A 20,461-nucleotide genomic window follows, 5' to 3' on the forward strand; every position below is an offset into this window, starting at 1 on the left:
AACTTTTGCTCTGTGGATGATGGGTGACAATAGACCCTCGGACCACCTGAGGCCCATGGAATTTCTCAACATTCGCCTAGAAGACAACCTACAGCCCTGCCCAGGGACACGCCCAAATGAAACACACGGTCATCCAGGCCCTTCTGAGCCTTGCCAAGAACGCTCCTGGCCCTTTGACCCCCCTGAATCCACCAGGCCTGATGCTCATCATGGTGGCTGTGGTGTGGAGCCCGCTCCCCTGGGAAGCTACTCTTTCCAGGGGGAGGCCAAGCAGACTCCAGCATCACCGCGGTCAGCGGGGGACAGCTGCTCTTTGGGGAGTCCGCGGCAGAACCAGAGCTCATCCACACAGGTGGTGTTCTGGGCTGGCATCCTGCAGGCCCAGATGTGTGTCCTGGACCTGGAGGAGGAGCTGGAGAAAACAGAGGGACTCAAGGCAGAACTTAGGTGCTGCATCCCCCCACCCTCTAAGGACTTCCTTGGTGATGTGGGCCTGAGCCCCAGCCTGCCCAAGGAGGACGAAGACTCTGGAGACGACAGCAGTGAGCCTGAGGAGGAAAACCAGACCTGGCCTAGGGGACAAATGCCAGGCTCCTCCCCAGAGTGGGGTGCTGAGGAGGACAGCATCTTCTTTGATAATCCACTCTTCCTGGAGAGCCCTGGCTCAGACACCAGTACTGAAGGAGAATGCTTTTCCTGGGGTTACCCAGATTCCCACCCAGATATGAAGCCTCATAGCCCTCAAGCCCTAGATTCTCCACTCCCAGAAGGCACAGGGCTCTGGAGACCAGGAAATGAGCTGGATTTGGGGAGCAACACTGCTGATCACAGTCGGTGTGCCACCCTTCCATTCCCTGTGCCCTCCTATAAGCTTCACCCCTGCTTGGACTTAGAGTCCACTGAAGGGGCTCCCACAGTACCTCCTGATCAGGAAGGTGAGGTAAGTCGGCTGAGGAAGCCAGCTGAGGGCTGTGCTGGGGACATGGCAGGGAGGGCCTTCCTCAGGGGGCACAGGCCCAGGACACTGTGCAGAAGGTAGAGTTCGGAGGAAATCTAAGGTGAGAGAACACCAAACTGACCAGTGTGTTTGCAGCCTGCGAGATGACTCAGTGCTAACGTGTTTCCTGTGCCAGCTCGGGGACCTGAGAGCACGTGTAAAAGCTGGGTGTGTCAAAGTGCACCTATAACCCAACACTGAAGGGAAGAGTGTGGAGACAGGATTCCAGGATCTCAGTGGCCAGCTGGTCTAGCCAAATGGCAAGCTCCAGGTTTAGTAAGAGATACTTCATCTGAAAAAAATAAGGCGGAGAGCAACAGAGGAGGACACTAACATCAACCTCTGTCTTCTACATGTCGGACATGCTCACTTGAAAGCACCACAGAGAGAGAGAGAGAGACAGAGACATGGACATAGACAGAGACATGGACATAGACAGACACACACAGAGGCACATAGAAATAAATGCCTCTGGACACACACACGCACACACACACAGATAGATACATAGACACATACACACACTCTCTCTCTCTCTCTCTCACACACACACACACACACACACACACACAGAGAGAGAGAGAGAGAGAGAGAGAGAGAGAGAGAGAGAGAGAGAGAGAGAGAGAGGAAATAGACAGACACACACAGAGGCACATAGAAATAATAAATGCCTCTGGACACACACATAGACACACAGACACACACATAGATACATACACAAATACTCTCTCTCTCTCTCTCTCTCTCTCTCTCTCTCTCTCTCTCTCACACACACACACACACACACACACACACACAGAGAGAGAGAGAGAGAGAGAGAGAGAGAGAGAGAGAGAGAGAGAGAGAGAGAGGGAAATAGACAGACACACACAGAGGCACATAGAAATAAATGCCTCTGGACACACACATAGACACACAGACACACACATAGATACATACACAAATACTCTCTCTCTCTCTCTCTCTCTCTCTCTCTCTCTCTCTCTCACACACACACACACACACACACACACACACACACACACACAAAGATCGACTCATGTAGACTTTAGAATAATGAGAAATGTTATCAGTACAATAGTGTCATTTGGAACACAGATGCAATTAAGTCCAGGTGTCTCCATGTCACCAGCTTCAAGGAGCGAAGTCTAGATGACTGGCTTGGAGAACAGGCAGCCCCTCCCTTCACGGCATTCCAAGCCATCCTAAGGTCCTCCCTCCTAGCTCCCAGGCATCTCCAGCTGTCACTGAGCAGCGTAAGATGACCTTTGTCCCTAACAGAGAGCTGTATATTTTAGGAGACTTGGCCTCTCTTTTGAGAGATTTCAACATCTTGTTACTTTTAGCCCGGGATCCTTCATTTTCCTGTTGTGCAGGGTCAGTAGAGCAGACCCTACGACAATGGCATAGGAGCCTTGATATCAACCAGGATTTGTCATAAGTTATCCAAGGCTGTCAGGGGACAGTTTTCCCAGAAATTCTCTGCTTTAGAGATAAGGGGAACTCAAGATGGCAGAGAAGGCTGGAACCTTCTAATCTCCCCACTCTCAAAAGAACAATGACCGTCAGAGGACTGCAGTCCTCTGGAGATGCCTTGTCCCAGGACCTCCCTCCAAGGCTCTCAGTCCTTAGAGAGAAGCCTGGGAACTCCGCCCAGGAGTGGGTGGACATCATCCTTCCCATAACACCCCATCTGGGGGTAGAAGCAGCCACACGTGGGGCCATCTGAGCAACCTGTGAGAAAGAAAGGTCTTCCAGGGAGTGGGGAAGGGCCTGGAACAATTTTGTGGGCAAACCAAGGGTCACTTCTTTCAGACTTTCCTGGAAGATGCTCTTAGCCCTGGCTCACCTAAGGCACCCTCTGTGGACCATGAGTTGATCCAGGAATCAGATAACTTCGGATTTGACCTGAGTCCTGCCACCACACATCCTGTGCAGCCTTGGGCAAGTCTCTTCCACTCTGTGCCTTCCCTTCTCCATCTGTGAAGCACTCTGACCCACTGGTTTCCAGGGCTCCTATGGTGTGGTGCCTCTCCCATCCACAGTTCCTCTTCTGTACACCAGTACTGAGACTGTTGTCCCTGGGTTCTGGGAGGAAGGGCTTCTAGCAGGGAGGGTCTCCCGTGTAGTCTTGACATCGTTCATTTTAGCTCTTTCCATCCTTCTCTCTTCATTCCTCCTGCCCTCAGCTCTCCCAGACCCCCCAGAGCCTCTCCGACCTGACTCCACCCACATTTGAGGACCTGCAGACAGAAGATCCTTCCTGGCCCCAGGAGCCTCTTATCTCCCAGAATGGAGGTGAGAGCCAGTGTGGGGATCTGGGAAACTGTGTGGTGGGAGGCTTTGGGATTCAGAGCGGAGACAAAAGTCCTTGTTGGATTCATTATACTGTGTTGGAGACAGACATGCTTAGGATTAATTCTTCTGTGCCTTCATAGATAAAATGAGCTTTCCAATACTTATAGAATGAAGGGCTATATACAGGGCACAGCATTTCTCATGTCTGGGTCTTACTGGCTCAGCAAAAGCTGAGCTGTCTGGGGACTGGAGTCCTGGGAGCTGCCACCAGATAGAGAGGGAGAGATCACTGTCTGCAGCAGAATGGGACATCCCGCCCAGTTCCAGGGAGGTTCCCAAGGGAAGGAGGTCTGGGGACAGCAGCCAGCTGTTTTCCTGTCTCCAGACCTGAGCGTGCTCATTCCTGCCATTCCTCAGGTGAGAGAGATGCTGGCTATTTCCAGGAGCCCATGCCCTGCACCTCGGCCCCCTGGAGGAACCAAGCCTCTTCCCTGGAGCCTAGCTGCCCAGAATCCCAGGACAGAGGCTCTGGCCCCAGGTCCAGCCAGGTGTCTTCCCAGGAGGGCAGTCCACAAGTGGAGCCCCACAGCCCCAAGTGGCCACAAGATGCCTCACACCCTTTGCTCCTGGAGAAGGATGAATCAGAGTTAAGTTCTCTGAAGAAAGAAGAGACCGGGGAAGCCCCAAACCTAAGGCAGGAGGCAGAGTGTGAAGATCCAGCCAGGACTGAGGAGGCTTCAGCTACCTGGCACCGTGTTCGCTTGACTTCTGCAGAAGGGTGAGTCTCAGGCCAGCTGGCTCTGGGCAATTGTCTTGTGATAAGAATACCCTGGTTTGGTGGAGCCTGAGAGAAGCACATTGAATTGAAGGTGGTAATGCTTACTTCAGTCTCCATGACCACATTACCTGGATTATATAGGATTACATGAGTTCACTTTCGGAAGACTGGAATACTTAAAAGCACACAGAGCAGAGAGTTACAGAGAGTCAAGACTCAAACATGCAAAAGCAGAATCGTTTAGTGTCCCCAGCCAGGCACCAGGAGAGGAAGAAGGGAAGAAGTCTGGGGGACCTGACTGGAGCCCTGTGAAGGCTTGGAGGATTGTAGGGTACGAGCTAGTGAGTAGGGATTACAGATTGTTTCTGAACTTAACATTAATAGAAAACATTCACTAACGCATCTGGGCCCAGATGCTAAATGGGATCTCAGCAAGGGGAGACGTGACTGGGACTGGGATACTATGTCTTGGAGCCTATGACAGGACTTATGTAACCTCAGAACCATAGCCATAGGTAGGAACAGGTCCACAAAGAAGCCCACTGAGGTGACTGCCCGCCCCAGCATACTACCTCAAGGCTTTCAGCCCTTTGGAGTCTACATGGGGACAGGGTTTTTCTTCTGGATGGCTAAATAGGGGTCAGACTAACAGAAGCCAGTCGGGGTTCAGACCATGAGCCTAATGGTGTGGCAACCTCAGGGTGAACCCTGCTCCCATTTCAGGACCCGTGGGTGGTAGCACTAGAATGTCAGTGGGCATCACAATCAGAAAACCATCCTTTTCATAAATCTGGAAGCCTTGTTGCCCCGGAGCCTCTCGGAGGCTGGGTAACCACAGAAGACTTGGAATCTGGAAAGGGAAGCTCATTGTACCAAAGATGAGAGCAAATCCAGCCCCAGGCCAAAGCTAGTCAATTTACCTGGAATGGCAACCTTTCAGAGAAAATGAAGGCAAAAGCTGGTATAACTGGGACTTTACCTGGGTAAATGCTACCTACCAGATATGGTATAAATAAAATTAATATTGTATTTAACAGTATGTAGGAATTTTGATTTCCCTGGCCCTCACGCATTTATACTTGACTTGTCATAGTGAGAGCATGACGACATTTTTAAACTATAGCTTTATGGAGCCATAACTCATATAGCATATGATTCACTGATTTAAAGTATGCAATTCTTCATTATATAGTGCTTTTCCCCCCAACATGCCTTCCCACCTAGACATAGTTTTAACAGCAATACTATTGACGAGGTCATTTGTTATATCGTATTTTAGGGCTTTCTTGACGGGTTTATCTAGATGATCCTCTTTAGATGTGACCAGTGCCAAGCTGTTTTTATTGCCTCATCTTCAGCGCTCAGCGGCCTTGCCCTCCCCTATCGTCAGTGGTTCCCTTGTGGTCCCTACCGACTTCTAGGGCTTCTGTCGTGGACCTCATGAGATCCCGGTGTTTGGAATTTCAGTTTCCAATGACTCTCTGTTGTATTTATGCTCTGTGTGTACTGATGTTGTGTTTATTACTGAGGTCTGGGATGTTTAGGAGGCTTAGGAAGCAGGGAGTTACCAGCGAAGCTCCCACCCGCTGACCCACTCGTTGGTGTGAAGGAGGCTGTTGGATGAATTCCAATAATCAGCCATTTCTCAGTGATTGTCTTCAAGTGGGCCTACCCGTTCAGCTCCCTAGGTGGAAACTTAGATGATGAATATGTGAATACCTGCAATACCTGGCATCTGGTTGTAAGGTTTCAGGGGAACAGGAGCCAGGTAGGGCTGGGATTGGGAATCTTAGTTTAGGTGTTCTCCGTGGTGTGGTTTGCCTGGGTCTGTCTGTGTATACCTATCATATAGGTCACCAGCCAGTCTTATGGAAAGAGCTGTGAGGCAGGGAAAGGGCACATCAGAAACCTCCTCTGACCTCCTCCAGTTTTTGCCATTCCTAAAGCCAGACTGACTCCTTGTTCTCAACCTGACCCTCACACCTTACATCCTCTGTGGCTCTAGAACTAAGAGTTGGGTATGGGGCTGAGGCTGGGGCATAGAGGCGTGAGGATGGCTGCAGATAAAGAGATAATCCTGTCTTAGGTTAGGGTTTCTAGTGCTGCGACAAAACGCCATGACCAAGGAAACTTGGGGAGGAAAGGGTTTATTCGGCTTACACTTAAGCATTGCTGTTCATCACTGAAGGAAGTCAGGACAGGAACTCAAACAGGGCAGGGTCCTGGAGGCAGGAGCTGATGCAGAAGCCACGAAGGGGTACTGTTTACTGCCTTGCTTCCATGGTTCTGCTCAGCCTGCTTTCTTATAGAACCCAAGACCACCAGTCCAGGGATGGCACCACCCATCATGGCCTGGGCCCTCCCCCATGAATCACTAATTAAGAAAATGTCTTGCAGCCAGATCTTACGGAGGCATTTTCTCAATTGAGGTTCCCTCCTTTCAAATGACGATAGCTTGTGTTAAATTGACATAAAACTAGCCAGGACAGCACCTCATCTAGGGTGGACAACACACCACTGAGGTCCTCACAGGGCTCCACCTGCCACTCAAGATGAGATAAGCTTGAGACATCTTTGTGGCTTACCTGGGGAAATGTCCCACCAGCTTGGCTCCAATCCCACGGGTCTTGTTTCAGTACCTCTGCTCTGAGATCTCCTGGTCCCAGCCCAACCCGACACAACTTTGGCCCTGTCTCTCCATGTGGAGGACCTGGGTTCAGCTTCTCCAGACCCCACCATTCCAAGGCCCAAGAGTCGTAGTTCTAACCCTGAACTCTGGTTCTTCCTATGGCCTTGGAGGACACTTGACATGCATGTCCACACAATGGATTTTCCTGAGGGCACCACTGGATTTTTCTAGGCTTCCTGAGAGCTCCACACCCCAAGCTCAATCTCCAGAGGAAGGCTGGAGGCCATCATCTAGAGACAAGATGGCTAATAACATCAGAAATGACAAGGGGGCCTGGGACCTAGCCTTGCGCCTCTATCACCTGAATGGTTTCCGGAAGTCTGAAGTGGCTGCCCACCTACGCAAGAAGTAAGGAGCTTTTGAGACACAAGGGTAAGGCAGTACAGGAGGGAGCTACCCATAGGCTTCTTCCACTGGCCATCTCACTCTGGCCTTTCCCTGACCAATATCTGCTTTATTTCCCTCCAGCCTTATCATTACCTCTCATCCCTTCATCTCCATCCTGGCTCCTCCCCATCCCATCTCATCTCCCCACCCCCCATTCTTGGCCAGCTCTGCTTCTTCTCAGTCTCACCTAAAACTCCTGACTCCTCCCCTTGCCCGCCCCAGACTCCACATGGCCTATCATGGTAGCGTTGACCCAAGTATCAGGAGCAGGCTAGCCATTCTTGGGACTTGGCACCTAGCCTGGCTGTACTTTTCTCTTATTTGGCTCTTGCCACCCTGGGTCCCCTCTGCAGTTCAGCCTGACCCCCAGAACCATCTTTATCTCCATTGCCCTCTACAGCAATGACTTCAGCAGGGCTGTGGCTGAGGCATACTTGTCCTTCTTCCAGTTCGAAGGCCAGAGCCTGGACCGAGCCCTCCGGTAAGGCCTTCTGGCCCTCTGAGGGGGCAGGAGTTGGGTGTGGGGGTGGTTAGGGACAGCTGCAGGGCAGTAGTTCCAAGCTCCTGGGGTGTGTGGCTCTGTTTAATCCTGGCTTTCTTGGGCAGGGGGTTCCTCCAGGCCCTGGTGCTCAGTGGAGAGACTCAGGAGCGGGAACGAATTCTCTACCAGTTTTCCAAACGCTTCCATTACTGCAATCCTGGGGCCTTCCCCTCAGTAGGTATGGAGAGTGGGCCCAAGGGGGGGGGGCAGAAGGATTTTGGGGGTGTTATAGAAATAGCCCATGTTTACTCGGGGTTCATTGGGCAGCAGCTGCTGGGAGTGTGTTGAGGCTCGAGAGAAATGGGGGGAGTCACCCTCAGTGTGGGCAGAAACCACAGAAGTCTAGATTCCAATGAGCTTTGCCTCTCTTGGGGACAGATTCTATACACACCCTGACCTGTGCGATTATGCTTCTTAACACAGACCTGCATGGACAGGTAAGGAGTGGGAAACACCTAGAGAACTGACGTGGGGTCTGGGTGGAGGACTATGGCATGGTGATGAGGGGAAGAATGGACCAGAGGCTGGGAATATGTCAGGGCAGGGCCCTGGAGTTCCCCAGTGACCACCTAGGGGTATGTTCTCTCAGAGTGGGGTGTTCAAACTGTCTCACTTCTCCATGGCCACAGAATATTGGAAAGAGCATGAGCTGCCAGGAATTCATAACCAACCTGAATGGACTACAGGATGGCAGGAACTTCCCCAAGGAGCTGCTAAAGGTAAGGCTCCTTACAAGGCCAGGACCCTCTCTGTCTTCTCTGTCTGCAGCCTGAAACTCTAGCTCCAAGGGGAAATGAGAGCTCAGACATGGTTTGGTTGAAAGGTCCTTATGAGGACAAGGTTTGCCTATGTGTCCCTGTCTGGTAGTATCAGTGGTATCCTGGGATTTGTTGGCTCTGCATATGGACATCCCTGGACCTACAGAACCACACTCTATGCATCTGAAATTGTTTTGTTACATTCTCAGAGGATTGTTACCCCTTTCAAGTCTGACAAGTGCTGATGGATTGAATGAATGTATGAGACACAAAGTTCTGTGTAAGGGAAATCCTGCTCTCAGGTTTGGTGTAGCTAGAGTTTTCCTGCCTGGCCCACAGTCAGGACAAATCTCTCTCACCCGCCAGTCCCACAGCCGCTCAGACCCAACCAAGTAAACACAGAGACTTATATTGGTTACAAACTGTATGGCCATGGCAGGCTTCTTGCTAACTGTTCTTATATCTTAAATTAATCCATTTCTATAAATCTATATCTTGCCACGTGGCTCGTGGCTTACCGGCACCTTCACATGCTGTTTGTCATCGTGGCGGCTAGCAGTGTCTCTGACTCAGCCTTCCACTTCCCAGCTTTATTCTCCTCCTTGTCCCGCCTATACTTCCTCCTGCCTGACTACTGGCCAATCAGTGTTTTATTTACTAACCAATCAGAACAACACATTTGCCATACAGAACATCCCACAGCAGTTTGGGAACTGGGTGTTCCTAGTTTTAGTCCTAGTCTTGAGAATGCCCCTGCGTCAACTCAAATTGCTTTGGAGAGAAGTGACCGTCTCACACTGTCATTATCAAGATGATGAAAGCTGTCAGGAGCCATGCACTCTGCCTGGCTCACACGTTTCACAAACAGCTGTACCACTGGCTCTTTCATCTGCTTAGTGATCATTTCTCGAACATTTCCTGTGTTCCAAGTTACCTGGCCAGGAACATCAAGGGCTATAAAAGCAAGCAAGATACGTTACTCCAAAGTTCTAACTCAGCATTCATTCATTCATTTACCAATTATGCATTGTGTGAGTGTTGTTTAGCCAAGTTCCTTCTCTGTCAGAACAGTATGTGAGTGAGTCATGTTCTCTCTCAAAGGACTAGTTTAGAATGTACTAAGCTTGTGCAGGGAAGAGCCTTGGCTACTTTAATATCTTTATGTCTCCAGTACCCAGCACAGGGATGGATGGGTGGATGGATGGATAAATGGATCGTGAATGCTTGCCTGTTCAGGAGAAAGACAATTATGATGGGATAGAGGGAAGAGTTAGTACGTGTGCCCATAGATGTCTGCCAACACAATGAATACAGGTGCTATAGGTCCTCCACCTGTCTCTGTACTTCTGTTCCAGGCCCTCTACTGGTCGATCCGAAGTGAGAAGCTCGAGTGGGCTGTGTAAGTGAGAGCTCCTCTTTCCCTCCGCTTCCTGCCCTTCGTTCCTGCCTCTGAGTATTCACTGTTGTCCACCTGACAACTGGAGAAGTTCAAGGGCCTACCCAGTCCTCCTTCTGAGTGGGTGATGCCAGCAGCAGGAGGCTGGGCCAGTTCGGGGGAGGGCAGAGGAACTTGGGCACTACTGGAGAAGCCAGAGCTGGTGAGGGGTGGGTGCTGCAGTGCTATCCAGGGTTTGATAAGTTGGCTTTTGATGAGATTTTCCTCCAGGAGGTTCCTCTTATATTCCTCCCCAGTAAGAGATGGTGCTGAGTCCCCAAGAGGCAGAGGTACTTGTCCCACCAACATTCCCACCCTGATTCTTTGCCATCCAGAGATGAAGAGGATGCAGCCAGACCTGAGAAGGACCAGCCCTCTCCCTCAGCTGGCAAGATAAGCAGCCCCTTCCTCCAGATGGCTCAGGACCCCACAGTGCCCACCTATAAGCAGGGCATCCTGGCTCGGAAGATGCACCACGATGCTGATGGCAAGAAGAGTGAGTGCTGCCTGGGAGCAAAGGTGTACCTAGGGAGAGCTCTACTTGGGGGCCGTGCCCTATGTTGTGGGCAGAGAAGAACGAGGGACCTGTGTTCCTTTCCTGAATGGTAACTGAATGCCGAGATAGAATAGGTCTGGCTATTCCTAGCCCCCTGTGGTAAGGCAAAGACTAGACAAGCGCATCAGTGTCTCCGGTGGAGGGGGGGGCGGGCATGTTGAGTATGGGGCAGGGGAGGGAGAGGTGTTTGAGGTTTGCTTCTGAGGACTAGCTACAGAGACAGGCCTAAGGGAGGTTCTGGCAAATGATGGCATCTGAAAGGAACCTTGTAAAAATAAGAGGGTTTGAATTTTTGCCTTGTCTGAGCACATCCTTTACAGAGCAAAGAGCACTGCAGAATCCACTCAGAAAGAGAAAGGCAGGGACAAAATCGGCCATATTTGACATTTGGGGCTCATTCCCAGGGCAGTTGAAAGCTCTTGAGCAGGGCAACTGCCTGACCAGAGGTTAAACACTATGTGGTGGCTAACACTGTCCCTAAGGGGACTCCCGAGGATAACCACGGGAAATCAGGCCTCCCTCTGGCCAAGTACCTTAGAACAGGTTCTGCCCTACAAGGCCAGAATGAGGAAATTAGGCAGAGAGAGAAAGGGGGGTTGGTGCTCCAAGGGTTCCCCCTATGCTCCCTGAGTGGGCAGACCCATTATACTTTATAGGAAGGGCTGAGTAGAATTGTTTGTTCCTAAGTATGGGCACCTGGGGTCTGGGGCGAGCTGGTCTTCATGAACACCCACTTGTATGCCATCAGTTCTCTGGTTTTGTTTCTGTGTGTGGAGCCTTCAGATGTCTGTTTTGATTGTCCATGTTTTCCTGTGTTGGTGTGCTCTCTGTGTTCATATGCCTCCTTGTGAGGGTGTAAGGGGTGTGCGCCAGGACTCTGCGCATACTTGAGAACATCTGGATGTAGGCACCACCACCCACCTTTGTGTCTTCCCTTGGGACAGCGCCATGGGGCAAGCGAGGCTGGAAGATGTTCCACACCTTACTGAAAGGGATGGTGCTCTACTTCCTGAAGGTAGGAAGGGAGTCAACAGCACAAATTATTGACTTCCCAGGGCTGGGGTAAGGAAGGCAGGGAAGAGGGATAGAAAAGTACTTTGTAGACTGGGAATGGTATCTTAGGACACTAGTTACAGAGGCTTTAGAAGTGTAAAGCTGAGGGCAGCATCATTCCGGATGCATGCCAATTGTTACAGTGCTATTTAGAATCCAGCTAATGGGGTCGAGGAGAGGTCCAGGGCTGCGGGGTGGCTGGGCAGCTGATAACCTCTTCACTGAGCCCCTGTGTCTGGCGGCAGGGAGAGGGCCACTGGCTGGATGGCCAGAGTTTGGTGGGACATCTCGTGGATGAGCCCGTGGGAGTACACCACTCACTAGCAAGCCCAGCCACCCACTATACCAAGAAGCCCCATGTCTTCCAGCTTCGGACTGCAGACTGGCGTCTCTACCTCTTCCAGGCACCGTGAGTCCCCAGAGTGGGAGACAGGTGGCAAGGTCTCCGTGCCCCTGACAGTGTTTATTAAAAAGGTCCCAAGCCTGATGAGACCTACGACCTCCACCCGGAAACCTTAAAGTTCTGTGCGGGGACAGGTGCTGGGAATGCAGACAGAATGTGTGAGCAAGCTGATTCCTCTCCACATGACCCTCTTCCTTGTATGTTAACAGAAGATTCTAGAATGTCACCAGCGACTGCTGCCATCCTGGTTTTTCCTCTGGCAGACAAAATTCAGTCACCCTGCTACACCTCACCCCCACTAAAGCTGGGCTTCTGGTTTGGGGAGGCAACAGAAGTGTGGAGGGAGGGGAGGGCAGATGTAGGACTGGCGAACCCCTGGGGACACGTGACTTCTTTTGCCTGCAGCACCGCCAAGGAAATGGCCTCCTGGATTGCGCGCATCAACCTGGCGGCCGCCACACACTCAGCACCCCCCTTTCCAGCCGCAGTGGGCTCCCAGCGTAGATTCGTGAGGCCCATCCTGCCCATGAACCCGGCCCAGAGCTCCCTGGTACTGCCTAGCCAACCTGGGGGCGTGGGGGGGGGGGGGGCGCAGGAAGGTCAGAAGTGGGTGCGGAGGTCCGGGGGTGGGGGTGGGGTGGGAATGGGAGGGCCTGAGCAGTCGCCCAGCAGGAGGAGGCGGTGATCCTAGCGGAGCACTAGGCCTGGGAGACTGCTCAAACTGGATCGGAAGTTCGAGAGAGGCAGGGAGCAGGGAGCGAGCAGTAGTTGGGTCAGCTTCTCCTTCACCTTCCTCTCCCAGGAGGAGCAGCATCGATCCCACGAGAACTGCCTGGATGCTGCCTCCGATGACCTGTTGGATTTGCAGAGGAACCTGCCCGATCGACGCGGCCGTAGCCGCGAGCTGGAGGAGTATCGCTTGCGGAAGGAGTATCTGGAGCACGAGGTGAGCAGCTTGGTGTCTTCCGGCTGCCCTGGCCAGCCCGCCTGTCGGCTGGATCCTCTGTCGCCCTCTCCTGGCTGCCGCTGTCCCAGAAACCAGAAGCATGCAGGGGTGGACATAAAGTGACTGGGGTCTGTGAGCACTAAAGACCCTTTGCCTTTCATCCCAAGAACACTTACAGGATGCTTTATCCTCTAAGGAGTATATATAGCTTTTCCATTGCTGAATTATCCCTTCTATTACCTACCTAACGCTTTGATTGCCTGCATGGATTATCTCAATTAACAATAAGTTTCCTGGCCCCTTACATAGTCCACTCCCTCTCTAGCTTTCAAAGTGCCTGCCCAGCCCTTTGTAATATTGGTTGTTTTCATGGTGGTGACTGCCCCACTTCCCAGAGGTCTTTGGGTAAAGTAAGGACCCAGCTTGTCCCCATCACAACCCATCTGGACCCTTTATCTATTGACCAACTCAGCCTTTATAAAGCACATAAAAATAATTCATAACCAGCTAACCCCCCAGGGCAGGGTCCAGTGGGGTTGTGAACTGGGAATGGTATTCTAGATTCAGGGCCTTAAGAGTATTAGCAGATGAGGGCCGTCAGCATCATGTTCCCCAGATGGCAATTGTTCAGAAGCATGGTTAGACCCCAGTGGGTTCATTCCATGTAGATGCTTAAGAGCTGTGCAGAGCTCTTAGGGCATCCCTCTACCACCATAGCTTCAAACACCCGGGAGGAGTGTTTGAAAAAACTGCCCTTAGGAGTTGGGATTGCACTAAAGTGTCTGGTTATGTGTTCCAGAAAACTCGATACGAGACATACGTGCAGCTTCTGGTGTCCCGCCTACACTTTCCTCTGGCAGACCTGGCTCTGTGGGAAGATCAAGTTGGGAAGGAAACTGAAGGCCCTCGGGATCTGAAGCCCAGCCTGAAGAAGTCCCACTCCAGCCCATCCCTGCACCAGGATGAGGCCCCCACCACGGCCAAGGTGAAACGCAACATCTCAGAGCGCAGAACATACCGCAAGATCATTCCCAAGAGAAACCGCAATCCGTTGTGACGCCATCATCCTCTCATAGACACTGACCCCAGCCCTGGGGTAGACTTGAAATGAAACCTTACGTTCCCATGGTGAGGGGTGAGGCACCGTCCCTTCTGTGATGAAGGATGGGGCTCCTTTCCCTGTGTCCTCCATTCTCTGGCTCTCTAGAGCTTTCTTAAGCCTGCCATACTTGCTCACTGTCCCCCATGGCATCACCGACCATTCAAGAGGAAGGCTGAGTGAGGACTTGGTTCCACTTGCAGAGTTTGTCCCATGTGCTCCATCCCCTAAAACACAGGGCCATTTCATTCCCTGGGCACACGTGGGCCTGGGTTTTTGGGAGGTAGCTTGAGGCAGTCTAGCCAGGCTGGTCACATCACTGGAAATGGTCTTGTTTTGAATTAGGTGACCTAATCGGGGAGAGTGCCAGCAGGATAGGGCAGGACATCTTGGGCATTCCTAACCAGCATCTTGTGATCCCGAGCAGGGTGACTCCAGCACTGCCCACTAGAGAGCAGCCTTCTAACAGGAACCTCGGCAGGTTAAAGGCTCAGGGAGGCTGCGGGGCTCCAGGCTTCTGATCTTCAGGCTGCTTTGTCCTCCAATCAGCCGATGCCTCCGGGGCAGATGAGAGGGCTGCATGCCCAATTGTTAATCAACAGAGCAGAGCTTGTGGCCGCGCCAGGCCACTCAGTAGGAATGGGGGCCTCTAGGGCTCTGTGGAGAACTCTTGGAACAAGGAGCCTTTGTTTTCTGAGAACATTGAGGGTGGTTCTTCAAGTGTGGACCACTGTGGAGGGCGAGGGGGTGAAAGGGTGGTGACAGTTCCCCTTGGGAGTCTGCCTGGTGGTGGAGGTGGCAATCGGAGACCTGGGTTCTAAGCCAGACTTGGGGCACTGCTTTCTGCAGCCCCCACCCCCACCCTTGATGCCCCTCAAAGCTGCATTCCTGAAGGTGTCAGGACCTCTTTCTCATTCCCAGGGCAGCTCCCAGGGATTTGCTGCCTTGCCTTGGGAAACCCCCTTTACTTTGTTTTGGCTTCTTCCCAGGTATGCCTGTTCTCCAGGGGAGGTTCTGGAGACTCAGGGACTTAGGGCTGTGCCTGTAGGGAGGAGACCGGGCTCAGGGAGCAGCCACCATTGTCTCTGTTCAGCCATGTGTGCAAAGAAGTTTCTGGCCAACCGGGGCCTCTGCTGCCCACCCTCTGACTGACACGTTGCCTCTCCTGCCTTCCTGCTGGGCCGTGTGTCCTCCCTTCCAATAATGCTTGGAACAACTCTGAAGGCTTGGAGCTCCACAATGTGGGGCTGGTCCTTAAGGTCATGGCAGGGGAGTCTCTGGCCGGGGCCTGGGGCTGGCCCATGCACCCAATGGGTGTGCAATAAATAGAGCCTACCAAAGAAGCATGTGTGTAAGTGTGTAAGAAAGGGGGGAGTCAGGTAGCCAGGGCTAACTGCAGTGTGGCGGCTGCATCTTCCTTTGCCCGCGCGTGATATTATGTTTGTGTATGTGTATAGACTGTTCTGTGTGTTCATGTGTGTACCCCAGTCACACGGTTAAAACCTGATGAAGCTGAGAAACATTTTCCATCCACTCAGTTTTTTTCACTTTACAGGTGCTATATGGCCAGTACTAGGGGATCTGAAATAAACAAAGTGTCCCTGACCCCGTGCGTTAGCAGTCGCGCCCATTGCTTCCCAGTTCTCAGTATCAAGATAAACGTTAATTTTCTGGAGAAGCATCTATTCCTATTCCTGCCTCATGACCAGAGATCTTTGACTCAGTAGACCTGTCAAGTGGATGTGCATACATGTTTGAAACTTCTAAAGCAGCTCTGAGATCTAGCAGAAGTTAACAGTCACACAAGGGTGCAACTGTCTCATTGTATTGAGGAGAACACTTAGCATGGGTAGGTATGACATGGCCCAGGACTGGTACTTACAAGCTAAGTGGGTACGAGTGAGTTCTTTGACCTCATTAAACATTCATCCTGATTTCTAATACCAGAACAAAAAGTAAAGGTTTGTCCACATCATGTGTGACGCTTCAACACTCCTTTGCTCATGTAGAACATCCATTTCCTTTGGAGCTGGGAGACTGTGGCTGCCTGGATCCACCAGGTCAGTGATGCCTGGCAGTCCACCCTAGGCGTGTCAACCTGGACAGTCTGCAGAGTTGGAGATGTTGATTGTTGGGCTGCAACTCTAAGATGTGGCCACTGGAGGGCAAGCACACACCACCCAGTCACTGAGCAAGTCCGTGCTAGGCTAAGGTCCCTGCTTAAGAAGGAAGTCTGCTTTGGGCCATCTCATTAACCAGAATCTCCCATGTGTTCAAACTTACAGTGGCCCAAGCAAGCCCCGGCTCCCACTATCTGGGGAAACCTATCCCAGGCAAAGGCTTGAGGTGCTGGTATTTTTCTGCAGACAAAGAGGAAGACTTTCTGCAGCTTTGTTGGATGTAGCTAAGGGCTCCCCACAGGCTGTGCCTGATTGCCAGGAACAATAAGAACTGAGTGACCCCAGCCCACAATCCAGGGATGTGCAGGCCTGCTTCCCACCCATGCACTGTGTGGGCCTTCTCCTCCAGGAAGAAGGGGACAGGCAGAAGCTCCTAGTGATGAATGCAGCTCCTGCGGGGTCATGATGGACTCCAGCCCTTCTTCCATGTAAGGTAGCTCAGTCCCTGGGGTCCTGGAACTATTGTATGGCCCAGGATGATGCTGGTGGAACCTCTTCCTGGTCCTTGGGTCTCTGCTCTGACAGCTTTCCGTAAGGGACATTCATTTGTTGTCAGGCAGCATGGAAAATTTAAAAAAAAAAAAAAAAAAGAAAGAAAATCACTGTGGCCCAAGGCCTGAGTCCTCTCCATTTAGGGGCTCAAAGGCTAAGGCTTGTACAACTAGAGACAAGGGGGCTGTGTGGGAGTTGAAAGTAGAAGGTCAGAATAAAAGGGCGAAGGGAAATGGGGCTGTCGAGGGGCGCTGAGTCTGGATCAGAAGGGCTTGAATACAGCCGAGAAGTGTGGCTTTTGTGCAGTGCACTGTTTAAGCAGGGGAGTGCTAGGTGCATGGCTTGCTTTCGGAGGGATGAACCGGGCATGGTGGCTCATCCCTGTAATCCCAGCACTTGGGAGGCTGATGTAGGAGGATTACCATGAGCTCCAGGCCAGCTACATAGTAAGTTTCTGGACCACATAATAAGTTCCAGGCTAGCCTGGGCTTCATTTGTCTCAAACGAACCAAAACAAAGATCAGGTGAATAAGTAAGGCCAATGGGGGCCAAACCATGGTCCTATTTTTGCAACTTTTATGTACATCTAAATTACTTCATATAAATTTTAAAAATATAAAAGAAGCCAGGCGGTGGTGGTGCACGCCTTTAATCCCAGCACTCGGGAGGCAGAGGCAGGCGGATCTCTGTGAGTTCGAGGCCAGCCTGGGCTACCAAGTGAGTTCCAGGAAAGGCGCAAAGCTACACAGAGAAACCCTGTCTCAAAAAACCAAATATATATATATAAAAGAAAAGGATAAAATATAAAGACAATGGTCTGCAGTCTTGGAACAACCTGGCCTTCCCAATCCACCCTAGGCCAGTCTTCCTAATGCCCTGTCTACATTGCTCCCTAACAACACCTTTGCCTCCAGCTGTTTGGGCTGCCAGTGTGTCTTGCCATCTTACTGGCTCACTCATTCACCTGCTCTCCTTTTTCCTCTGAAGAAAGGATGGTGCTTGGATGCTGGGATTACAAGGCCAGCATGGACTTTTCTCCTCCTTCAGGAGGCCCACTTTCTACCTAGCCCATTGTCTTACCTGGCAGACGCCTTCCAGTGTCACCAACAGGACGAAAAGGCCATCAAAAGCCTTCATCGGACTCTGCTGCTTCCTGTGGCTGACAATGGTTTTCCTCCTGTCTGTGATGAACTCCCAAGATCGCTGGGCCTCACCAGCTGCTTCTTCCTTGCCTGAGTCCCATTTCTACCTGGCTCTCTTCCTCCCTTCCTTCCTTCCTTCCTTCCTTCCTTCCTTCCTTCCTTCCTTCTGTCCTTTCTTCCTTCTTTCTGTCCTTCCTTCCTTCTATCCTTCCTTCCCTAGCCCCAGCCCTCTCTGAAACACCCATGAAGACTGTTGGTAATCTTCAGTCATCAAATACATTGTCTTCTCAGCTTTCATCCAAACTCACACCAAGCAACCGTTGACCCTGTAGACCACATGATCTGTGTGGCTTGCACTGAGGTCCTACAGTCAGACTGCCTCAGGTTGAATCCCAACTGCATGAGTTGGTTTTGGTTTGGTTTGGTTTTTAGCTGTATGGCCATCGGCCAGGTACTCTGCCTCTTATATTTCTCTTTGCTTCTCCACAACACAGGGTTAATAACACCGCTTACCTCACAGAGGAGGGGGTGAAATTACGCATGTAAACACTTCAGACAATGCCTGGAAGGAAAGCCTGCCAGGTTAACTATTAGCAATGAAACCTCCCTGCATCACACTAGGAACCCTACCGGCCTTCTCAGGGCTTCCGCTTAAGTCCTGTCTTGTTTGGAGCTGGGCCTCTGCACTTGGCTCTCCCTCTGCCCAGAGGTTCCAGGTAATAAATTTTGGCTCCAATAGGCTTTAGCAGCATCTGTGTCCATGTTTGGAACACAGATGAAGTTTCTCTCTTATTCCTCTGGGGCTCCAGATCCTGACCTAGAATGTGGGAACAACCCTTGGGGTACCAGGAGAGCCCTCATAGCCCCGTCAGTGTTAATCTGACAGATGAGACTTATTTCCTTCCTGGAAGAGTCTATCTCAGCCCCATGAGTCTGTCTGAGCTAGCAGTGTTGGGTCCGTACCTGAGTCAATCATTTAAACCAATTTCATCCTGGTGGTGTAAGTGAGGCCAGTGTCATCTAAAGGACAGGGGCTGATACCAGATGCTGAGAATCTCTGAGCTCTGAAAGGACAGATTAGGAGGAATGCATGATGGGACAAAGCCAGCTAGAACCAACATGGCACTCGCTCCAGGAAGCTTTCCTTGGGTCTCCTACTGTTACTCTGAAATAAAATTATTCCCTTTCTTTATCTTCTCCCTTTTGCTCTCGTCTCTGTGTCCCCTACCCTGCACTCATCTCTGTGTCCCCTACCCTGTACTCATCTCTCCGCTCCAAGAGGAATGTGGCCTTTCAAGAGCAAAGACTAGGGCCTTGCTTCTGAGTCTGATATCTAGCGTCAAAACATCTCAAAACCATTTCCTCCCCGGGCCAGCCAGCACCCCCCTGAGGCATCTTCCTTGTATGCTTCTTTTTTATATATATTTACTTCTGCTGTCCTTCTTTCTCTTCTTTAAACTCAGCTTTCTACAAGGTCCTGCACTGGCTGCCTTAGGACTTTCAGAAGAACTTCAGGGATGAGCCTCTAAAGGGAACCTTTAGCCCAGATTTTTCATCTGAATTTCAGACCTGGAGTTCTGTCTCTAAGACACGCCTACTGAGGACATCTTTCTGCAAGTGTCAAGTACTATACAGATGTCACTTATTACACCAATTTGACTGGGTATCATCTGCCCAAGATTTATCTTCTGACTCCCCATACTAGGGAGGGAGAGTTCTTCCCCGGCTTTGAAAGACAATACCTAGGGACACAAACATGTTTTACCCAGTGGCTCTTTGCCTCCCAGTTCCCTGTGTTTCCTAACATGGGGTTGGGCAGAGGAGAGATTCCTCCCTCATTGAAGTCTGCAGAATGTACTGCCCACGTGTCCTAGCCCCTCTTCCTTCCTATATTCAGTCACCACCCTCACCTTAGGTTGGATCTAGCTCGGAACCTGATTTCATCTGCTAGGATCTCCCTTGAGACAACCCCACCACCACCACCACCACCTTGTCTGTCTCCTGCAGCTGTGCCCCAAAACTCACCGGAACTGTGCCCCAGTGGTGAAGGACAGGAGAGAGGGTATTGAGACCCCCTTTGCTCAAGGTGTTCTGAAACTCTGTGCTCCCACTGGGCAGAGCCTGGGATCGTCCATGTTGGCTCTCCCAGGTGGATGCTGCCCTAGGCAGTCCTGTGGGGAATTGGGCCTGAATTGGATGCCGTGTCTTTGAGGGACTCACCCTTCCTTGCTCTCTTTTATCGGGGGGGGGGGGGGGGGGGGGAGGTAAATAGGTTCCTTTAGAGCCCCAAGTGCTATCGGAAATAGTGCTTCTCCTGAGACTAGGACCCTGAATAAGAGCCAACTATGTGACAACGGTCACCTTTTCACCCCACAACTGAGGTCTAAACCGGCTCTGCTACCGCTCAGAGCCCACTTCCCTACCCCTGGTCTATTTCCTATGGTCTCAATGCTTTTTTATACGTCTCTAACTAATGTATTACATGCATTTCCTGTGAGCTGTCCCCAATTCTCCCAGAAACAAGGTGGGGAATACATTAATATTTAAAACAAAATAAACAAAGCACCTGTGTGTGTGTGTGTGTGTGTGTGTGTGTGTGTGTGTGTGTGTGTGTGGTGTGTCTCAGTTTGGAAATTCCTTAAAGTCAGAGACCATGTCTGTTTATATAGCACTGGCACAGTGTCAAATTAAGGCTTAACAAATGAAT

At 51.3% G+C, this 20,461-nt stretch overlaps 1 protein-coding gene across 2 annotated transcripts; it reads left to right on the forward strand.

Annotated features, from left to right (window-relative positions):
• Nucleotides 1-2: 2 nt before the first annotated feature.
• Nucleotides 3-15,283, forward strand: Psd4 (pleckstrin and Sec7 domain containing 4). 2 transcript variants are annotated; one of them, XR_009378722.1, is made up of 17 exons: nt 3-940; nt 2,813-2,941; nt 3,187-3,295; nt 3,713-4,073; nt 6,934-7,110; nt 7,550-7,630; nt 7,756-7,868; nt 8,069-8,127; nt 8,320-8,409; nt 9,804-9,847; nt 10,219-10,379; nt 11,384-11,454; nt 11,738-11,901; nt 12,301-12,445; nt 12,698-12,841; nt 13,641-13,969; nt 14,930-15,283. XR_009378722.1 is itself a non-coding variant. In XM_059260245.1 (16 exons), exons 1-16 carry the CDS (start codon nt 17-19, stop codon nt 13,896-13,898), a joined length of 3,030 nt encoding a protein of 1,009 aa, XP_059116228.1. In that variant the 5' UTR covers nt 3-16; the 3' UTR covers nt 13,899-14,017. The 2 variants fall into 2 exon arrangements, 1 of the variants encoding a protein (XP_059116228.1); XM_059260245.1 differs by lacking the exon at nt 14,930-15,283 and having other exon boundaries at nt 13,641-14,017.
• The last annotated feature ends 5,178 nt before the right edge of the window (nt 15,284-20,461 follow it).

This window comes from Peromyscus eremicus, chromosome 4, assembly GCF_949786415.1.
Source record: "Peromyscus eremicus chromosome 4, PerEre_H2_v1, whole genome shotgun sequence".
NCBI lineage: Eukaryota > Metazoa > Chordata > Mammalia > Rodentia > Cricetidae > Peromyscus > Peromyscus eremicus.